The sequence below is a fragment of the Pristiophorus japonicus genome, chromosome 10 (assembly GCF_044704955.1).
Source record: "Pristiophorus japonicus isolate sPriJap1 chromosome 10, sPriJap1.hap1, whole genome shotgun sequence".
Taxonomy (NCBI): Eukaryota; Metazoa; Chordata; class Chondrichthyes; family Pristiophoridae; genus Pristiophorus; species Pristiophorus japonicus.
In genome coordinates this window covers 163,372,769-163,394,567 of record NC_091986.1, presented here as the reverse complement: position 1 = coordinate 163,394,567, position 21,799 = coordinate 163,372,769, and the positions used below count along the sequence as shown (strand labels likewise).

Genomic DNA, 21,799 nt, shown 5'->3' with positions numbered 1-21,799 from the left:
GGCTGCCGAGGGCCGGGGCGAGGTCGGGCTGCTGAGGGCCGGGGCGAGAGGACTGCTGAGGGCTGGGGCGAGGTAGGGCTGGGGCAATGTCGGGCCGGGGCGAGATCAGGCCGCCGAGGGCCGGGGCGAGATTGGGCTGCTGAGGACCGCGGCGAGATCGGGCCGCCTAGGACCGGGGCGAGGTTGGGCCACGGTTGGGCCGGGGCGAGATCGGGCCGCCGAGGGCCGGGGCGAGGTTGGGCCACGGTTGGGCCGGGGCAAGGTTGGGCCGCCGAGGGCCGGGGCGAGATCGGGCCGCCGAGGGCCGGGGCGAGATTGGGCCGCCGAGGGCCGGGGCGAGGTTGGGCCACGGTTGGGCCGGGGCGAGATCGGGCCGCCGAGGGCCGGGGCGAGATCGGGCCGCCGAGGGCCGGGGCGAGGTTGGGCCGGGGCGGGGTCGGGCCGCCGAGGGCCGGGGCGAGATCGGGCTGCCGAGGGCCGGGGCGAGGTTGGGCCACGGTTGGGCCGGGGCGAGGTTGGGCCGCCGAGGGCCGGGGCGAGATCGGGCCGCCGAGGGCCGGGGCGAGGTTGGGCCACGGTTGGGCCGGGGCGAGGTTGGGCCGCCGAGAGCCGGGGCGAGATCGGGCCGCCGAGGGCCAGGGCGAGGTTGGGCCACGGTTGGGCCGGGGCGAGGTTGGGCCGCCGAGAGCCGGGGCGAGATCAGGCCGCCGAGGGCCGGGGCGGGATCGGGCCGCCGAGGGCCGGGGCGAGATCAGGCCGCCGAGGGCCGGAGCGAGATCGGGCCGCCGAGGGCCGGGGCGAGATCGGGCCGCCGAGGGCCGGAGCGAGATCGGGCCGCCGAGTCGAGGTTGGGCCGTGGCGAGATCGGGCCGCCGAGGGCCGGTGCGAGGTTGGGCCGGAGCTAGGTCAGGCTGCTGAGGGCCGGGGCGAGATTGAGCCGCCGAGGGCCAGGGCAAAGCCGGGCTGCCGAGGCGGGGGGAATATGGATTTCGGAACATTTTCCGGTTTGCAGACGACCCCGCCACGGATCAGCCGAGTGTCCGGATTCCGGAACATTCCGAATTTTGGAACTCCGGATTTCAGACGCTCAACCTGTAATACCATACTTGGCGGTGGGGCACTTGAATCTGAGAAGTCAGCCAGAGATTTACAAATTGAGATAGATAAAATGTGAGTGAACAGAACAGTGGCAGATGAAATTTAATATGGACAAGTGTAAAGTATTGCACATAGGAAAAAAAAGTGAGTGACATAACCGTGATATTATGTTGAAATAGCTAAGGGCTCAAGCTGAATTATACAGTCAAAACAGCACAACGAAAATTAGAGGAAGTTATTCCTAAACTGGACTGCAATCAAATTCTGGTCAATAAAACACAAGGGAGAAATTCAATCTCTCGAGGTAATGCAGAGAAGCAAAAGCCTTGAAATCATTTAAGAAATAACAAGATGCTAAGAGGGCAACAGGTTCTTTCCAGATGCATGAATTAGGATGAACTGAATGGCATTCCTCATCTGTACCTAACTTGCGAACTCCAGCTGTTTACATTGAGACTTGAAAAACTGTACCAGATTTCTACTGGTTATGATCTCCATGGTGAATGGGACTTAAGGACTGCAGAACCTCTCGCACATGTGAAGTCAACACAAAAATGTTGCAGATGGACTGCAGGGTCAATCAGCAACTTGAAGAGAAAGGGAGATTAATGTTTCGCGCATAACCCTTCACCAAAGTGACAAAGTCAGGCTCCAGAAGTGTGTTTTATAGGTTAATCTGTCTTTCTCTTTCAAATTCCTTTTTTTCATCCTCGGGGTATGGGCATCGCTGGATGGATACTGAGCAACCTCCAGCATGTTTTTATTTCAGATTACCAGCATTTGCATTTTAATTTTACTTCTACAATTCATGTGATCTGTTGTATAAATCATGACCAAGATTTTCAGTTAAAGTTCTGCTCCCTGGTATAACTGAGGCAGACTTGATTGGAAAATATAACCCGAGCTGATCTTGCACCTCTTGCTCTCCCCTGCCATTTCTGTTTAAATGTTTAAAAATGTATTGCATTTCCACTGGTAGCAGTGAGGCTACCAACAATTGGAATGCAATGGAAGGCCTCTGAGGATCTAGGGTGCATGCCAAAACAATAAATTACTTGAGGCTAGAAATCAGCTGGCATCAGGGGTACAGCTTACACCAAAGATGTCCCCAAATCTGCAAAAGCAGAATATCTAGGCATACATTTCACATTCGTACCTGTACGGCGAAAGGATGTCCAGTGGAGGTGGTTTATCACTCTTAGCATACATTTCCAGCACTGGGTTTGGAGTTGAACTCTTTGAAACAACCTGTTGGTCTTGTATTGTAGAGCTCTTGAAAGCTTTCCTCATGTTAATATCTTGTAAAGAAACTACACAACAATAGTTCATATTAAAGCCTTGTATTCAATATCTAAAATTACAATGAATGCAGTACACTAATCTCTGGTATACTGAAAAACCTTTATAGTTTTCAAAATGTACATATTTTACTTTAATTTTCATACATCTGTAAAACTTTAAAATGTATTGATTATTATAAGGAGTCAAAGTAAAAAAAAGTCAAGATTTTTCAGTTCACACACTCTGGGGGCAGAAATTGCTTTGTGTCCCGATTGGGGGCTCCTGGTGCAGAAGGCCCGCACCTGGCATGGAATTGCCCTTACCACCCCTCAAAGGAAGCGGAGCGCAATCTCCCGCGCTCCATTTCCTTTGGGGGTGGTAACTGGGGCGCTGAAGGAAGCAGAATATCTAGACATACATTTCACATGCGTAGCGCTGGCACACTTCAACGCCCCTCCCCTTCGATTAAAGTGGAGGGCCGCTGCGCACTCTGAAAGGCCTCTGATGGCCTCCACTAGGCCACCAGAGCAGCGTGCGACCAGGCCAGCAGCCCAGCACCCAAGACAGAGTGCCGGGCTGCACGATGGTGGCCTGAACCAGGCTAGGGTCACCATCGTTGAGCCGACCCGAGAGTAGGCCGACAAAAAAAGATGGTGGCCCGTGGCGCTGGCGCCTCCACTTTAAGCACCACCCCAATAGCGGATGTCGGCCAGCTTCGCAACCTGTGAAGCTGGCGTTGAAAGTAGCTCGCGCCAGCCTCGTGGCACGTGGGGCAATTTCCTCCACGGGGCGTTAAGGGGTCGGTGTGGGGCGGTGAGAATTCGCCATGTACGTCGATGATGTAATTGCCGGTTGCGCGGCAACCCGGAGCACACCACTGCTGTGGCAGCTCCTCTGCAAACTCCTGGGCAATTTCCCGGGAGGCGGTGTGCCCCCACCCCCGGGCAAAAAGTGTCTTATTAGTGTCATGTAAGTACATGCTGTTTGTAGCCACCAGATGGTGCCACTGCTGGAGGCCACTGAGCAGCAAGCACATGGTGCTGCTCTAGTATAAAAGGCAAGCCAGACAATTTGGGCCAAAATAAAGCAGAAGCAAGGTTGTACCTTGCTTAGTTAAACAGTACTCAGTTTGAACCTTTATTGCATACATAACAGTTGGCGACGAGAATACAAGAACCTTTGTTTGCAAAATGAGCACGATTGGATTTTTAGAGCGATTCGTGGAGGGAGAAGATTGGGCAGACTTTGTAAACCGTTTGAACGAGAACTTCGTGGCCAACAAAATGGAGGGGGTCGATGATGCAGATTGGCGCCGGGCTGTGTTCTTCACTGTGTGCGGTTCAAAGATCTACAGTCTGATAAAGAATCTACTCATGCCTAGTGATCCAACAGAGAAAACGTACGAGGAGTTGTATACATTGGCATGGGAGCACCTTAAGCCAGACGACGGCATCATCATCTCGAGATACAGATTTTATACACACGTTCGATCGGAGCCCGGCAGAATTCGTTGCTGACCTGACACGTCTAGCGGGACCGTGCAAGTTTGGGACGGTGTTGGCAGACATGCTGGGGGACTTCTTTGTTATAAGTATCAACCACGAGGTGATCCTGCGCAAATTTCTGCCGGTAGAGGAGTCGGACTTAAAAACATAGAAACATAGAAAATAGGTGCAGGAGTACCCTTTGAGCCTGCACCACCATTCAATAAGATCATGGCTTATCATTCCCTCAGTACCCCTTTTCTGCTTTCTCTCCAGACCCCTTGATCCCTTTAGCCGTAAGGGCCATATCTAACTCCCTCTTGAATATATCCAATGAACTGGCATCAACAACTCTCTGCGGTAGGGAATTCCACAGGTTAACAACTCTCTGAGTGAAGAAGTTTCTCCTCATCTCAGTCCTAAATGGCATACCCCTTATCCTTAGACTGTGTCCCCTGATTCTGGACTTCCTGAACATTGGGAACATTCTTCCCGCATCTAACCTGTCCAGTCCCATCAAAATCTTATATGTTTCTATAAGATCCCCTCTCATCCTTCTAAACTCCAGTGAATACAGGCCCATTCGATCCAGTCTCTCCTCATTTGTCAGTCCTGCCATCCCGGGAATCAGTCTGGTGAACCTTCGCTGTACTCCCTCAATAGCAAGAACTTCATTCCTCAGATTAGGAGACCAAAACTGAACACAATATTCCACGTGAGGCCTCACCAAGGCCCTGTACAACTGCAGTAAGATCTCCCTGCTCCTATACTCAAATCCCCTAGCTATGAAGGCCAACATACCGTTTGCCTTCTTCACCACCTGCTGTACCTGCATGCCAACTTTCAATGACTGATGAACCATGACACCCAGGTCTCGTTGCACCTCCCCTTTTCCTAATCTGCCGCCATTCAGATAATATTCTGCCTTCGTGTTTTTGCCACCAAAGTGGATAACCTCACATTTATCCACATTATACTGCATCTGCCATGCATTTGCCCACTCACCTAACCTGTCCAAGTCACCCTGCAGCTTCTTAGCGTCCTCCTCACAGCTCACACCGCCACCCAGCTTAGTGTCATCTGCAAACTTGGAGATATTACACTCAATTCTTTCATCTAAATCATTAATGTATATTGTAAAGAGCTGGGGTCCCAGCACTGAGCCCTGCGGCACCGCACTAGTCACAGCCTGCCATTCTGAAAACGACCCGTTTATCCCAACTCTCTGCTTCCTGTCTGCCATCCAGATCGTTCAATCATGTATGACGACGGACAGGAATCTAAAGCAAATAGCGGTGAAGAACCGAACCTCGGCAATTACTGTAAATGCGATTGATTCGGTGTTCGGCAAAGCGGCACATGGCAGGCCCTCTCCAGCTGCGTTCGTGAAACCTGTGGCTGCCCAAAGTCCACCAGCGGGAATGTATCAGACTTCTCCATGTTGGCGTTGTGGGGGAAATCATCGGCACCAGCAGTGTCAATTGAAGCAATATAGCTACAAAGGCTGTCTGAGAGCGGGGCATCTCCAGCGCAAGTGTCCGCAATGAGCAAGCATGCTGCGACACACCACGTGGAGGACAAAAGCCAGACTAGCGCAGATCCGGATACGCAATCCGAGATGCCGGGGGGGGGGAAGTGTATGGACTGTACTCAGTGGCTGGAGGCCACTGAGCAACACGCAGCATGGTGCTGCTCTGATATAAAAGGCCAGCCATTTTGTGAGTCAGACACTTTGGGCCAAAATAAAGCAGAAGCAAGGTTGTACCTTGCTTAGTTAAACAGTACTCTGTTTGAACCTTTATTGCATACATAACAGTTAGCACCCTAGGAGGCACTGATGAGACTATAAAAAGAGGCAATTTTGCCCCCTCTAATTTTTGCCTTTTGCCTTTATTCCGCCATTACAGTTTAAGCTTTCTCCCAATACCTGTGCTCACAGCAAAGAGGGAAGTTTCCATAAAAAGACTGAGACCTAGAAACTGGTTTGCCCCCAAAAACGGGCGCTGGGATCGCAATGCGCGAGCAACCCACACCTGTTCAGAGGGCTGCAGGCAGCATGTAAACTTTGTGCTGCCTGCTCATTTGCATGAATTTGATGTTCGGCCTAGTGCTGAATGCGCAGCTGAGTGGCTGAACGGTCAGCAGGGGGCTCAAGTTCATGCGAGGCTAGCACCAATTAAAGGTATCCTTTACCTCTTAAAAAGGGGAATTGCATTCTGCCTGCAGATCATCATTCAACTCGCTGTGAAAAAACTCAAATCATGATGGCACAACAGGAGAGAGAGCGCGCACCAAGGTTCTCCGATGCAACACTGGATGCCTTGGTGCAGGAGGACAATTTGAGGAGTGAGGTTCTCTTTCCATAGGGGGCCTAGAGGCCCTACAGGCAACAGGCAAAAGTAAAATGGGAACAGGTGGCTAATATGGTGAATTCCAGCAACATTGCCCTGAGGACGTGGATGCAGTGCAGGAAGAAGTTTAATGAAGCTCAATGCAGCACACCCCCATCACTCACCTCCCAACAATTTCTACCAAACACGACTCGATACCTCACATTCATAGCTTCATCTCACACACATACCACTGCTGCAAGCTTCACATTGAAACATAGAAAATAGGTGCAGGAGTAAGCCATTCGGCCCTTCGAGCCTGCACCACATTCAATAAGATCATGGCTGATCATTCACCTCAGTACCCCTTTCCTGCTTTCTCCATACCCCTTGATCCCTTTAGCCGTAAGGGCCATATCTAACTCCCTCTTGAATATATCCAATGAACTGGCATCAACAACTCTCTGTGGTAGGGAATTCCACAGGTTAACAACTCTCTGAGTGAAGAAGTTTCTCCTCATCTCAGTCCTAAATGGCTTACCCCTTATCCTTAGACTATGTCCCCTGGTTTTGGACGTCCCCAACATCAGGAACATTCTTCCTGCATCTAACCTGTCCAGTCCTGTCAGAATTTTATATGTTTCTATAAGATCCCCTCTCATCCTTCTAAACTCCAGTGAATACAGGCTCATTCGATCCAGTCTTTCCTCATTTGTCAGTCCTGCCATCCCGAGAATCAGTCTGGTGAACCTTCGCTGCACTCCCTCAATAGCAAGAACGTCCTTCCTCAGATTAGGAGGCCAAAACTGAACACAATATTCCAGGTGAGGCCTCACTAAGGCCCTGTACAACTGCAGTAAGACCTCCCTGCTCCTATACTCAAATCCCCTAGCTATGAAGGCCAACATACCATTTGCCTTCTTCACCGCCTGCTGTACCTGCATGCCAACTTTCAATGACTGATGTACCATGACACCTAGGTCTCGTTGCACCTCCCCTTTTCCTAAAATTGTAAGAAGTGCCATTGAAGACTTTGTTACTAAACCCTGCTAATGATGCCGGATGTTCTCGTATTGTAAAGTTTGTTTTTTGTTTTAAAAAGATCTGTTATCCAAAGCTCAATTGAGTTGATCAAAATCCTCAAAGTGAGGATCATGGCTATGTATTGTACAGCATACTTCTAAAATTGTCTGTAAACTTCTGGAATGTTCTTTGTCAATTCAGATAATATTCTGCCTTTGTGTTTTTGCCACCAAAGTGGATAACCTCACATTTATCCACATTATACTGCATCTACCATGCTTTTGCCCACTCACCTAACCTGTCCAAGTCACCCTACAGCCTCTTAGCGTCCTCCTCACAGCTCACACCGCCACCCAGCTTAGTGTCATCTGCAAACTTGGAGATATTACACTCAATTCCTTCATCTAAATCATTAATGTACATTGTAAAGAGCTGGGGTCCCAGGACTGAGCCCTGCAGCACCTCACTAGTCATTGCCTGCCATTTTGAAAAGGACCCGTTTATCCCGACTCTCTGCTTCCTGTCTGCCAACCAGTTCTCGCACTCACATCTCACAGTTTCAACCATGACAGGCACATCACCCAAACACTTTGCACCACACTTATCGACACACTTCCCTTTCTCTTGCAGGAAAAGGTGGTACGTAACCAGCGCCAGCAGAACCTAACCAGCAGGGGACATGCTCACCTGCCTTACCTTGCCCCTTACAGGAGATGGTGCTGGCAATTCTTGAGAGAAGACTGGTTGAGCCTGTGGCCAGAGGCGAAGCTGAAAGAGTACAAGATCCCGGTATACTCATACGTTATCTTTCTTCCCATATCCCACAATCTCTTCTGATTTATAATCTGCACATGGTGTAAGCATGCACCTCTTGCTTCCCCCCACACCCTCACCACAACCCTACCCTTGTGCCTCACTCATTTCAGATATCCAAGAAATCCAACCTGTCCAGTCAGTGGTTGTACAAGAAGAAGAGGGAGAAGAGAGAGAAGGAGAAAGAGAAGAAGGAGAAGATCAGCTCAGATACTGGCACCATGCAGTTTAGAGGGTAGCTTAGAGGTGGGACTTGCATATGGTGAGTTACCTGGGCTACAGCCAGAGCAGGGGGAATGGGTAGTGCAGGTGCCAGGTTCCCGGACAGCGAGGTCGCACACGAGTTCTGTTGCCGAGGACTCAGGTGAGACTTCGAAGGGGTGGCCTACAGAAGAATGCAATGATATGCTTGGTGCATTGGCGGGCCTGCCAGAAAGCAGTGCAATGCCAAGGAGCATGGAGGAGTCTGGCACCAACCTTGCATAGGACTTTGTGCAGTGCTTGGAGCCCATCCTTTTCAGCATGGAAGGGATGGGTAGATCCATTAGCACTTGTCGACTCAACCATCATGCTGCGTCTAATGTCTCAGCTTCCATTGGAGCACAAGCACAAGTCATCCAACGTCTGAGTGCTGAGGTGGAAGTTCATACTGAAGTCATGAAAGCTCAGCTTGCTGCCACACAAGTTCAGACTGCTGCCATCGTGGCTGGGTTTACCAGTGTGGAAAGGGCTTGTAGGGTGTCACAGCAGTCCAGCAATCTGTCCTCCAACAGTTGTCTAGGAATGCTGAGGCGCCGCCCTGGGGAGTGGCAGCGGCTCCGTGGAGGACGGACTTACTGCCTTCTCTCAGGATGACAGCAATCGTCCTCCCACCATTGCCATTCCACCAGTGCCCTTGCTGTTGCTTGTCACCCAGGCAGCACAGACTGCAGCCTTCCATGCCAAGGTGGTGCAATCTACAGCCGGCCTTGGAGGCTCAGAGATGCTTGGGGTCATCCTGCAAGGCCAACTGCAGTCTCCCCCATTGAAAGTCAGCAGCCTTCCATCAGTCATGCTGCAACTACTGAGGTTGCACTTCGTAGGAGCACTAGGACAGGCAAAGGCACACTGAAGGCAGGCATTAAGAGAATGAGCATGGGTGATTAGTTGACTTTGTTAGGTTATATTTTATGGATTGATGGATAAAGTTGGATTAGAGTGTTTCTTTTGTGGTGGCTTTTATTTCAGCATATTGGCCAAGAGGATGCAGTGATAGTCAGTAACAGAGGGAAGGTAAGGTGTGGGACTATTGTTGATTGGGGAATTGGGGTTGCGTTCACTCGTACTGCAGTCGGATGAATTGACCATGGACAGCCCGGGCAGAAAGGGGCTGGCTGGGTTGCCTCCTCCCTTCTGCTTCCTCCTCTTCCACTTCCTCCTCCTCCGCTGGTCACCATAGACCTGGTGGCAAGGGCTGTGCCCTTATGATGGTGAGGTTGTGGAGTATGCAGCAGACCACAACAAATCTGAGACGTATTCTGTGAGTATTACAGGGCTCCTTCAGAGCGGTCCAGGCAGAGGAAGCGTTGTTTAAGGACGCCAATGGTTTGCTCTGTCAGATTCCATAAAGGAGCATGGCTCTCATTGTATGCATGCTGCCCACGTGGGGTTGGGTTGCAAAGCAGAGTCATGAACTAGGTGGTCAGCGGAAAGTCCTTGTCACCCAGTAGCTACCCTGTGGCTCAAAGAGTAAGGGGACGGCAGACTGGCACAGAATAAAAGCATCATGACTGCTGCCTGGATACCGGGCATTCACCATTAGGATGTGCTGAGCATGGTCGCTCACCAACTGCACATTCAGCAAGTGGTAACCTTTGCGGTACTTCTCAGCATTTAGATACGGTGCCCACAAAGCCACCAGTCGATGGCGCCCTGTACAATCTGGAAGACCGCTATCCTGGCAAAGTCTGCTTGCTCAGAGAGAAGACAATGAAATCACCTCTCCTGGCATAAAGAGCCTTTGTTATGTTGCAGTGGATGGCAAACTGGGAGATATTACAGATGTTGCCTGCTCCAGCTTGGAAGGATTCCGAGCCACAGTCACCTTCACAGCCACTGGCAACGCTGTCCTTGCCCTGGTGTGAGGATGCAGGTCTGGTGGCAAGAGATGGCAGAGTTCTGTGAGCACCTCCGTCGTAAAGCACAGGTGTTTCACACGCTAGTCCTGACTCAGGTTGAGGGAAGAGAAGTCAGAAGCAAGGCCTTCTCCACTTACAGTACCGCTCCCTGTCACCTCACGAACTTTAAACAACCCTAGAAAGCTGCAAACACTTCCACATACTTAGAAAACTAGTAGAAATTAATCAGCAACTGACCTGAGAGTGGTTGATGATCCCTTTCAATATCGCTGGTGGGGGGGGTTCTTGCAGCTACTGCGAGGTTAACATAGAGCGGTACTTCCAGCATTGAGGACAAAGATGGCAGCGCTGGCATCCAATCAGCGTTACACACCGATTGATGTCACGATCTGCCTACTCTACATACTTTTGGCGCACCCCTGCAGCGCCGCTCTCACCAAGATGGTGTCCAGTTCGGTCCGCACCATAATTGTGTACGCGCAGCTCGGATTCCATTTTCAAACCAAAATGGCACTTGTAGCGCCCAAACAACGAGCACTACGCAATTGAATTTCTGGACCTGAGTCTTGCCTGAAATGAAACCTGTTCCCTTGAATGCCATGAGTGGTATAATGTGCCACTTAAACTAACAGTTACCCCTTAACTATAATATACTACTTCAGAGATCACATGGGAATCCAACCACATTCTCCGTCTACTCCAAGAGGCAGTACATACCAAGGTCAAGATTAAATAAGATAATACACCTATGCAGTAAGACTTAGCATAGAATCATAGGGGCCGAAATTGCCCCTTTCCTGAAGGCCTCTTAATACCGGAAAGCGGTGGCCACGCAGCGGAGTACAATGGCCGCTGACTTTTCGTGTAATGGCCGCCATTATCAAAATTCCGCTCCAGTGTTATCCCGGCAGTGCCCTGCTCCCCCCTTACAGCTCCACTGCTGCCGATCCGTGCTAAGTGCATCATCACACAGTGCGCACCGCCAATCTACCCCTCCCAACAGCAAAATTTCGCCGTGAAAATCTTCGGCCTGCCTGGCGGTGCCAAAACAAGCTTTTTCACGGCGGTCCAGTGAGGCTGAGACCTTCTGCAATGGCGGCACAGCTCCCCTTAAAGGGGAGGACCGACTGCCGCTGCCGCCATGTTTTATTTTGTTGGCCCGATAATTATGCCCCCTTTAAGTGAAGGGGAGAGCCATGGTGATGCGCGCTGTGATGCCGTCATCACGGCGGTCAATACACTCCCCCTCCTAATTTCCGCCCCTCTGCTGCACTCACCACCCCAACTTCCATCCCCATTAAGAGTGACTTCTGGATCTGAAAAAAAAACCTTAACCACCACGGCAGTGAAAACACTCAAAACGTGTTGCATGCGCCCCGTTTCGGGCGGGGGGCAATTTCGGCCCCATAGAATGATACAGCACAGAGGGAGGCCGTTCTCCTCATCTTGCTTCTGGATGTTTTGCCAATTACCTTAAATCTGTGTCCTCTGGTTACCAACTCTTCTGCCACTGGAAACAGTTTTTCCTTATTTACTTTATCAAAATCCTTCATGATTTTGAACACCTCCATCAAATCTCCCCTTACTCTTCCCTGCTCTAAGGGGAACAACCCCAGCCTCTCGAGTCTCTCCACATAACTGAAGTCCCGCATCCCTGGCATCATTCCAGTAAATCTCCTCTGCACCCTCGCTAAGGCCGTGACATCATTTTTTAAACGTGGTGCCCAGAATTGAACACAAAACTCCAGCTGGGGCCTCCAGTGATTTATAAAGGTTTAGCATAACTTCTTCACTTTTGTAATCTATGCTTTTGTTGGTAAAGCCCAGGATCCCGTATGCTTTTTTTAAACAGCCTTTTCAAATTGTCCTGGCACCTTCAAAGATTTGTGTACATACACCCCCAGGTCTCTCTGTTCTAGAACCCACTTTTAAAATTGTTACTGATGGCACAAATAGTTAGAAATATAAGAACATAAGAATTAGGAACAGGAGTAGGCCATCTAGCCCCTCGAGCCTGCTGCGCCATTCAACAAGATCATGGCTGATCTGGCCGTGGACTCAGCTCCACTTACCCACCCGCTCCCCATAACCCTTAATTCCCTTATTGGTTAAAAATCTATCTATCTGTGACTTGAATACATTCAATGAGCTAGCCTCAACTGCTTCCTTCGGCAGAGAATTCCACAGATTCACATCCCTCTGGGAGAAGAAATTCCTTCTCAACTCGGTTTTAAATTGGCTCCCCCATATTTTGAGGCTGTGCCCCATAGTTCTAGCCTCCCCGACCAGTGGAAACAACCTCTCTGCCTCTATCTTGTCTATCCCTTTCATTATTTTAAATGTTTCTATAAGATCACCCCTCATCCTTCTGAACTCCAACGAATAAAGACCCAGTCTACTCAATCTATCATCATAAGGTAACCCCCTCATCTCCGGTATCAGCCTAGTGAATCGTCTCTGTACCCCCTCCAAAGCTAGTATATCCTTCCTTAAGTAAGATAACCAAAACTGCACACAGTACTCCAGGTGCGACCTCACCAATACCCTGTACGGTTGCAGCAGGACCTCCCTGCTTTTGTACTCCATCCCGCTCGCAATGAAGGCCAACATTCCATTCGCCTTTCTGATTACCTGTTGCACCTGCAAACTAACTTTTTGGGATTCATGCACAAGGACCCCTAGGTCCCTCTGCACCGCAGCATGTTGTAATTTCTCCCCATTCAAATAATATTCCCTTTTACTGTTTTTTTTCCCAAGGTGGATGACCTCACATTTTCCGACATTGTATTCCATCTGTCAAACCTTAGCCCATTCGCTTAACCTATCTAAATCTCTTTGCAGCCTCTCTGTGTCCTCTACACAACCCGCTTTCCCATTAATCTTTGTGTCATCTGCAAATTTTGTAACACTACACTCTGTCCCCTCTTCCAGGTCATCTATGTATATTGTAAACAGTTGTGGTCCCATCACCAATCCCTGTGGCACACCACTAACCACTGATTTCCAACCCGAAAAGGACCCATTTATCCCGACTCTCTGGTGTCTGTTAGCCAGCCAATTCTCTATCCATGCGTACCTTTATCTTCTGCAGTAACCTTTTGTGTGGCATCTTATCGAATGCCTTTTGGAAATCTAAATACACCACATCCATCGGTACACCTCTATCCACCATGCTCGTTATATCCTCAAAGAATTCCAGTAAATTAGTTAAACATGATTTCCCCTTCATGAATCCATGTTGCGTCTGCTTGATTGCACTATTCCTATCTAGATGTCCCGCTATTTCTTCCTTAATGATAGCTTCAAGCATTTTCCCCACTACAGATGTTAAACTAACCGGCCTATAGTTACCTGCCTTTTGCCTGCCCCCTTTTTTAAACAGAGGCGTTACGTTAGCTGCTTTCCAATCCGCTGGTACCTCCCCAGAGTCCAGAGAATTTTGGTAGATAATAACGAATCCATCTGCTATAACTTCCGCCATCTCTTTTAATACCCTGGGATGATTATAGCCAGATTGATCCCTGAGTTGAGGGGGTTGTCCTATGATGAGAGATTGAGTAGAATGGGCCTATATTCTCTGGAGTTTAGAAGAATGAGCGGTGATCTCACTGAAGCATATCAAATTCTTAGAGGGCTTGACAGATGCTGAGAGGCTGTTTCTCCTGCCTGGAGAATCTAGAACAAGCATGGGTTAGAAATTCGCCACCATAACGATCGATTTAGCTCCATTTTTTGGTGTTAAAGTTCTTTTTAGTGCTAAATAAATTTAAGGACATTTTGCTCGTTTCGCCAGTGGTGTAACGCCGTCGTTAAAAAATAAGGGACGATTTTTTTTAACCGTTTTTGTGACCTCACTCGGCGCCAAAACCAATAATAATGCTGTTTTTGAGAGTTTCCCCAATAAGGACATTTTTAAGGACCGTGATAAATACCAATTTGAAAAAGCTTGCCTTACCTGGTCGAGTCCGATCGAAATCGTGCCATCTTGGGAAACGGAGCTTTTTTGGAGGGAGTTTATATTGCGTTTTTAGGGATATTTAAGGACTTTTAAGAAGATTTAAGGGCATTTAAAGAATGGGAGCTATTCTATCTTTGCCATATGTAGTGAGTGTTTATGTTATCCTAGATTATCATAGAAGAAGGCTTATTCAATAGCATTATCATGAGACACTACACAAGTTTGATTTAATTGAAAAAATAATTTGCAGGTTGTTAAACATTTGTACACTTGTACTTAACTTTAATTAAAACATTTATATTAAACTTTAAAATTAACATCACTTAAATAAAAATGGCTGATCTCGACCAGGAAATGTACTGCGCAAGCGTGGGCACACCTGTAACATGAAAAACGGGCGATTTTTTTCCTTTTTTTGTGCATGTCCAGAACGGGCGTTATTTTTAACGCGAAAAAATTCATCTCCATCCTTAAAAACGGTGGTATTTTAACGCTACACCAAAATTTTAAAAACTTTTGGTGAAACTTATGCCTTATTTTTTGGGCGTTATTTTGGCTTTAAAAAACGGCTGTTATCTGCAAATAACGCCAAAAAACCCTGCCATTCTTCAATGTATATATTCTAGCCCAAGTGGTGTTAGTCTCAGAATAAGGGGCCAGCCATTTAGGACGACGATGAAGAGAAATTTCTTCATTCTGAATCTTTGTAATTCTCTATCCTAGAGGTTGTGAATCTTTGTAGTTCTGAATCTTTGTAATTCTCTATCCTAGAGGTTGTGAATCTTTGTAATTCTCTATCCTAGAGGGCAGTGGATGTTCAGTCAATGAGTATTCACGGCTGAGATTGATGGGCTGTATGGCCTATTCCTGCTCCTATTTCTTATGCTCTTAAGGAAGATTTTCCTGAATCTGCACCCAGGTGCACCATATTTATCTCCTCATTTAAACCCATCTGATTACGATTTATGACAGCACTTACTGCATTAAAGCTGTTGTTTTTGTTGCTTCTCTTTTTCTACATCTTTAAAGTGCCTTAACACAGCAGTAGTTATTAGATGTCACTAATGTATGGGTCTATTCTGCAATGTTAGATACCTAACATTATTTGAAGCAAAATACACAAACATCAACAAAACATGAGGAAAAGCTATCACTGCTGCCCTATTTCTTCAGGAGCTCTCATTGAGCCTCCTACCTCCATCATGGCTTTTCCTCACTTACCAATAGCAGACTTATGTCTTGCTGCATTCACAGAGCTCCCATTATTGAAATAGAATTTGGGGCTGAAATTGGCTATCACTCAGTTGGGGGCGGTAACCTCTCTGGAGCCAGGCATTTTGCCCCCGGCGCAGAAGTCCCGCCCCAGAAGCGAAATTCGGGTTACTGCCCCTCACAGGAAGTAGAGCACAATGTCACACGCTCCACTTCCTTTTGGGACGGAATCGGGAGCGCTACTTGGGGGCATCACTGAGTGCTACGTGGCCTCTCCATGTAGCGCTGATGTATTTCAATGACCCTCCCCTTCCTTTAACCGGGAGGGACTCTGCGAGCTCTGCAGGCCCTTTGATGGTCTCCACTGAGCCACCAGGGCTAGGGGGTGTTATTGCCACAGTCCAGCACCGAAACATACTACCGGGCTGCACAATAGCGGCCTGGGCCCCACGGCAACATTACACAGCAGCCTGACCGGTAAGCCGGGAAGAAAAAAAATGGTGGTGCGCACAGCACCTCCCTTTTAACTTTCGCCCCGCTATGGGTGTGCCGCCTGCTTCGCGCCGCGGGGACAGAAAGTGGTCGCCATACACGATGTCATCATCGCCAGTGCAGTGGCCCGGGGTGCTACTGGTGGGCGAGGCACTGATGGATTCACGCCTCCGCTAACTACCACGCAATTTCACGGGAGCTGTTAGTGCCTCTGCGGGAGGCGCACAACAGGGGAATTTCGGCGCCTTTGTTTCCCAATTTTTTGGAATACTGCACGTGCATGATCTTTCATGAGGGAAGTGTTTCTCAAGAGCTGGATCTCAAAAGCTTGGGCAGTAACTGGGTAAATTCATTGGGGTGAACAGAGAGGAGAGAAACCAAAGCAGCCCTCTGGGATCTTTCACACTTGCGCAACACAGCAAAAATGTAATGAGGTAGTGCCACAGTTTTGAAGCCTGATTTTGGGTACAAGCAATCACTATGTTTTTCACTTTAGTGGGCATTGTCTGTCATTATATCCATAGATGGGATTAGGCCAAGTGACATCCATCTGGGGTGGGTGGGGGTTAACTAACCATTGGTCATGCGATTACCAGAAACCAATTTCTACACTCCCAGCAGAACTCACTCTATAGAAAAGATTGTGCACCTTCCTGCTCTGTCCCATCCCTTGTTCTCTCCAAGCCCACTCCCTTGCACAAAAGTAACAAAGTGAAAGACAAGATAATTTCAGAGCTTTGAAATATGGAGCCTGTGTCAACATGACAGATGAGAGAAAAAGGAAAGCATGCAATGCATACATGGGGTGAAATTGCCCTGCGCCCTGACTGGGGGTAATAACAATCTGGGGCGGGACTTTCTGCACCCGCTGCAGAAGTCCCACCCCCGCCGCTGAATTCGGCTTACCACCTCTCAAAGGAAGTGGAATGCAATCTCACGCGCTCCACTTCCTTTGGAGGCAGTAACCGGGGTGCTGAGGAAGCGCTAAGCAGATGCTCCACTTCAACCCGCTCCTCTTTGATTAAAGGGGAGGGCCATTGCGCACTCTGCAAGGCCTGTGATGGCCTCCACTAGGCCACCAGGGCAGCATTGGGCTGGGCCTGCAATCCGGCACCCAAAACGGCAATCCAAAAAAGATGGCTTCCCTGGGTGCTGGCATCCTCGAGGAGGAGCGGCGGGAGTCGGAGGAGGCGGCCTATAAAAGGCCCATCAGTTGGGGAGCGGCAGCAGCGTCGTCGAGCAGGCATGGTGGGAGTCGGAGGAGGCTAGCTGGTGCAGGGAGAGCAGGCTCAAAAGTCGAACGAAATCGAAGGGTGACATCACAGCCAAGGGGGTAAGTGATTGGCTGGTGATTGGTGAGTAGTTTTTCTTTTTTTTCCTTTATCAGTAGGTATCTTTTATCATTGTTGTTGGCAAATTAAGTTAATCTAGGGGTTAAGTCATGGCAGGAGAGCTCGGACACGTTTCATGCTCTTCCTGTGCTTTGTGGGAACTCAGGGACGCTTCCAGTGTCCCTGACGACTACATGTGCGGGAAGTGTATCCTGCTGCAACTCCTGACAGACCACATTGCGGCACTGGAGCTGCGGGTGGATTCACTCTGGAGCATCCGCGATGCTGAGGATGCCGTGAATAGCACGTTTAGTGAGTTGGTAATACCGCAGGGTAAAGGTTACACAGACAGATAGGGAATGGGTGTCCAGCAGGAAGAGCAATGGAAGGAAGGTAGTGCAGGGGTCCCCTGCAGTCGTCTCCCTCCAAAACACATACATCATTTTGGGTATTGTTGCGGGGGGATGACTCATCAGGGGAGGACAGCAGCAGCAAAGTCCATGGCACCGTGGGTGGCTCTGCTGCACAGAAGGGCAGGAAAAAGAGTGGGAGAGCTATAGTGGTAGAGGATTCTATTGTAAGGGGAATAGATAGACATTTCTGCGGCCGCAATCGAGACTCCAGGATGGTATGTTGCCTCCCTGATGCAAGGGTCAAGGATATCTCGGAGCGGCTGCAGGACACTTTGGAGGGGGAGGGTGAACAGCTAGTTGGCGTGGTGCATATAGGTACCAACGATATAGGTAAAAAATTAGATGAGGTCTGACAAGCTGAATTTAGGGAGCAAGGAGTTAAATTAAAAAGTAGGACCTCAAAGGTAGTAATCTCAGGATTGCTACCAGTGCCATGTGCTAGTCAGAGTAGGAATTGCAGGATAGCTCAGATGAATACGTGGCTTGAGGAGTGGTGCAGAAGGGAGGGATTCAAATTCCTGGGACATTGGAACCGGTTCTGGGGGAGGTGGGACCAGTGCAAACCGGATGGTCTGCACCTGGGCAGGACTGAAACCAATGTCCGAGGGGGAGTGTTTGCTCGTGCTGTTGCGGGGAGGTTAAACTAATATGGCAGGGGAATGGGAACCTATGCAGGGAGACAGAGGGAAGTAGAATGAGGGCAGAAGCAAAAGAGAGAAAGAAGAAAAGTAAAAGTGGAGGGCAGAGAAACCCAAGGCAAAAATCAAAAAGGGCCACATTGCAGCAAAATTCTAAAGGGGCAAAGGGTGTTAAAAAGACAAGCCTGAAGGCTCTGTGCCTCAATGCGAGGAGTATTCGTAATAAGGTGGACGAATTTACTGCACAGGCAGCAATTAACGAATATGATATAATTGGCATCACGGAGACATGGCTCCAGGGTGACCAAGGTTGGGAACTCAACATCCAGGGGTATTCAACATTCAGGAAGGATTGACAGAAAGTAAAAGGAGGTGGGGTAGCGTTGCTGGTTAAAGAGGAAATTAATGCAATAGTAAGGAAGGACATTAGCTTGGATGATGTGGAATCTGTATGGGTGGAGCTGCGGAACACCAAAGGGCAGAAAACTCTAGTGGGAGTTGTGTACAGACCACCAAACAATAGTAATGAGGTTGGGGACGGCATCAAACAAGAAATTAGGGATGCGTGCAATAAAGGTACAGCAGTTATCATGGGCGACTTTAATCTACATATAGATTGGGCTAACCAAACTGGTAGCAATACAGTGGAGAAGGATTTCCTGGAGTGTATTCGGGATAGTTTTCTGGACCAATATGTCGAGGAACCAACTAGAGGGCTGGCCACCCTAGACTGGGTGATGTGTAATGAGAAAGGACTAATTAACAATCTTGTTGTGCGAGGCCCCTTGGGGAAGAGTGACCATAATATGGTTGAATTCTTTATTAAGATGGAGAGTGTCACAGTTAATTCAAAGACTAGGGTCCTAAACTTAAGGAAAGGTAACTTGGCTAGAATTGACTGGCGAGTGATACAAAGGGTTGACAGTGGATAGGCAATGGCAAACATTTAAAGATCACATGAATGAACTTCAACAATTGTACATCCCAGTCTGGAGTAAAAATAAAACGGGGAAGGTGGCTCAACCGTGGCTAACAAGGGATATTAAGGATAGTGTTAAATCCAAGAAAGAGGCATATAAATTGGCCAGAAAAAGCAGCAAACCTGAGGACTGAGAGAAATTTAGAATTCAGCAGAGGAGGACAAAGGATTTAATTAGGAGGGGGAAAATAAGAGTATAAGAGGAAGCTTGCCGGGAACATCAAAACTGACTGCAAAAGCTTCGATAGATATGTGAAGAGAAAAAGATTAGTGAAGACAAACGTAGGTCCCTTGCAGTCAGATTCAGGTGAATTTATAATGGGGAACAAAGAAATGGCAGACCAGCTAAACAAAGACTTTGGTTCTGTCTTCATGAAGGAAGACACAAATAACCTTCCGGAAATATTAGGGGACCGAGGATCTAGTGAGAAGGAGGAATTGAAGGAAATCCTTATTAGGCAGGAAATTTTGGGGGAAATTGATGGGATTGAAGGCCGATAAATCCCCAAGGACTGATAGTCTGCATCCCAGAGTACTTAAGGAAGTGGCCCTCGAAATAGTGGATGCATTGGTGATCATTTTCCAACAGTCTATCGACTCTGGATCAGTTCCTATGGACTGGAGGGTAGCTAATGTAACACCACTTTTTAAAAAAGGAGGGAGAGAGAAAACGGGTAATTGTAGACCCGTTAGCCTGACATCAATAGTGGGGAAAATGTTGGAATCAATTATTAAAGATGAAATAGCAGCACATTTGGAAAGCAGTGACAGGATCAATCCAAGTCAGCATGGATTTATGAAAGGGAAACCATGCTTGACAAATCTTCTGGAATTTTTTGAGGATGTAACTAATAGAGTGGACAGGGGAGAACCAGTGGATGTGGTGTATTTGGACTTTCAAAAGGCTTTTGACAAGGTCCCACACAAGAGATTGGTGTGCAGAATTAAAGCACATGGTATTGGGGGTAATATATTGACATGGATAGAGAACTGGTTGGCAAACAGGAAGCAGAGAGTCGGAATAAACGGGTCCTTTTCAAAATGGCAGGCAGTGACTAGTGGGGTGCCGCAGGGCTCAGTGCTGGGACCCCAGTTATTTACAATATACATTAATGATTTAGATGAAGGAATTGAGTGTAATATCTCCAAGTTTGCAGATGACACTAAGCTGGGTGGTGGTGTGGGCTGTGAGGAGGACGCTAAGAGGCTGCAGGGTGACTTGGACAGGTTAGGTGAGTGGGCAAATGCATGGCACGTACAGTATAATGTGAATAAATGTGAGGTTATCCACTTTGGTGGCAAAAACACAAAGGCAGAATATTATTTGAATGGCGGCAGATTAGGAAAAGGGGAGGTGCAACGAGGCCTAGGTTTCATGGTACATCACTCATTGAAAGTTGGCATGCAGGTACAGCAGGCGGTAAAGGCGGCAAATGGTATGTTGGCCTTCATAGCTAAGGGATTTGAGTATAGGAGCAGGGAGGTCTTACTGCAGTTCTGCAGGGCCTTGGTGAGGCCTCACCTGGAATATTGTGTTCAGTTTTGGTCTCCTAATCTGAGGAAGGACGTTCTTGCTATTGAGGGAGTGCAGCGAAGGTTCACCAGACTGATTCCTGGGATGGCAGGACTGACATATGAGGAGAGACTGGATCGACTGGAGTTTAGAAGGATGAGAGGGGATCTCATAGAAACATATAAAATTCTGATAGGACGGGACAAGTTAGATGCAAGAAGAATGTTCCTGATGTTGGGGAAGTCCAGAACCAGGGGACACAGTCTAAGGATAAGCGGTGTGGAAGAAAGAATCTATGAATCTATGGCTTATGGTAAAGGGAAGGGTTAAATTCTGTTTTTGCTATATTTGAAGAAATAATAGGAATAGAACACCCACACTTCTTAGCCTTGAAACTTAGAAATGTAATTAAATGACTATCTGGTATTAAAAGGGAGTCTCCTGATATTCTGCTTATCAGACTGTGAACAGGGAGAAATTATGCAAGGACAGACAAAGTGTGTGCCTCCCGAGACGACCTTTGTACTCACGGAACTAATGAATAAGATTCCTTTTCTCTTTCTGTATTCTATTTCTGTATAAAGATAGGGACAATTTGCTTGCAGAGCAGAGTCTTCTGCCTTGGTACGGTCCAAGCAGGCTGTCCGAGATATCTTGCTTTTTTAAAATAAAATTCTCTCGAAGTGCAATTCTGAAAGTCTCCGCCTGAGTTAATTTAAGCTAAATATTTCCTCGACAAGCGGTAAGCCATTTAGGACTGAGATGAGGAGAAACCTTTTCACTCAGAGAGTTGTTAACCTGTGGAATTCTCTACCACAGAGAGTTGTTGATGCCAGTTCATTGGATATATTCAAGAGGGAGTTAGTTATGGCCCTTGCAGTTAAAGGGATCAAGGGGTTTAGAGAGAAAGCAGGAAATGGGTACTAAGGAGAATGATCAGCCATGATCTTATTGAATGGTGGTACAGGCTCGAAAGGCCGAATGGTCCACTCCTGCGCCTATTTTCTATGTTTCTATGTTAACTAGCGCCCCGAGAGCAGATGTCGGCCCCCGTCGCAACCCACTTGTGCCAGCCTCGCGGTCCGGAGGGCAATTACCCCCGCAGGGCAGTAAGGGA

General features: G+C 48.2%; 1 protein-coding gene across 4 annotated transcripts in view; it reads right to left on the bottom strand.

Annotated features, from left to right (window-relative positions):
- The window catches only part of wasf3b (WASP family member 3b), a 168,980-nt gene that overhangs the window by 58,093 nt on the left and 89,088 nt on the right, over positions 1-21,799 (bottom strand). For all 4 annotated transcript variants that reach the window (XM_070892274.1, XM_070892278.1, XM_070892275.1 and 1 more), the window contains one exon: positions 2,255-2,408. In XM_070892274.1, coding sequence (XP_070748375.1) covers positions 2,255-2,408 — 154 coding nt within the window. The remainder of the gene's footprint in view (positions 1-2,254; positions 2,409-21,799) is intronic.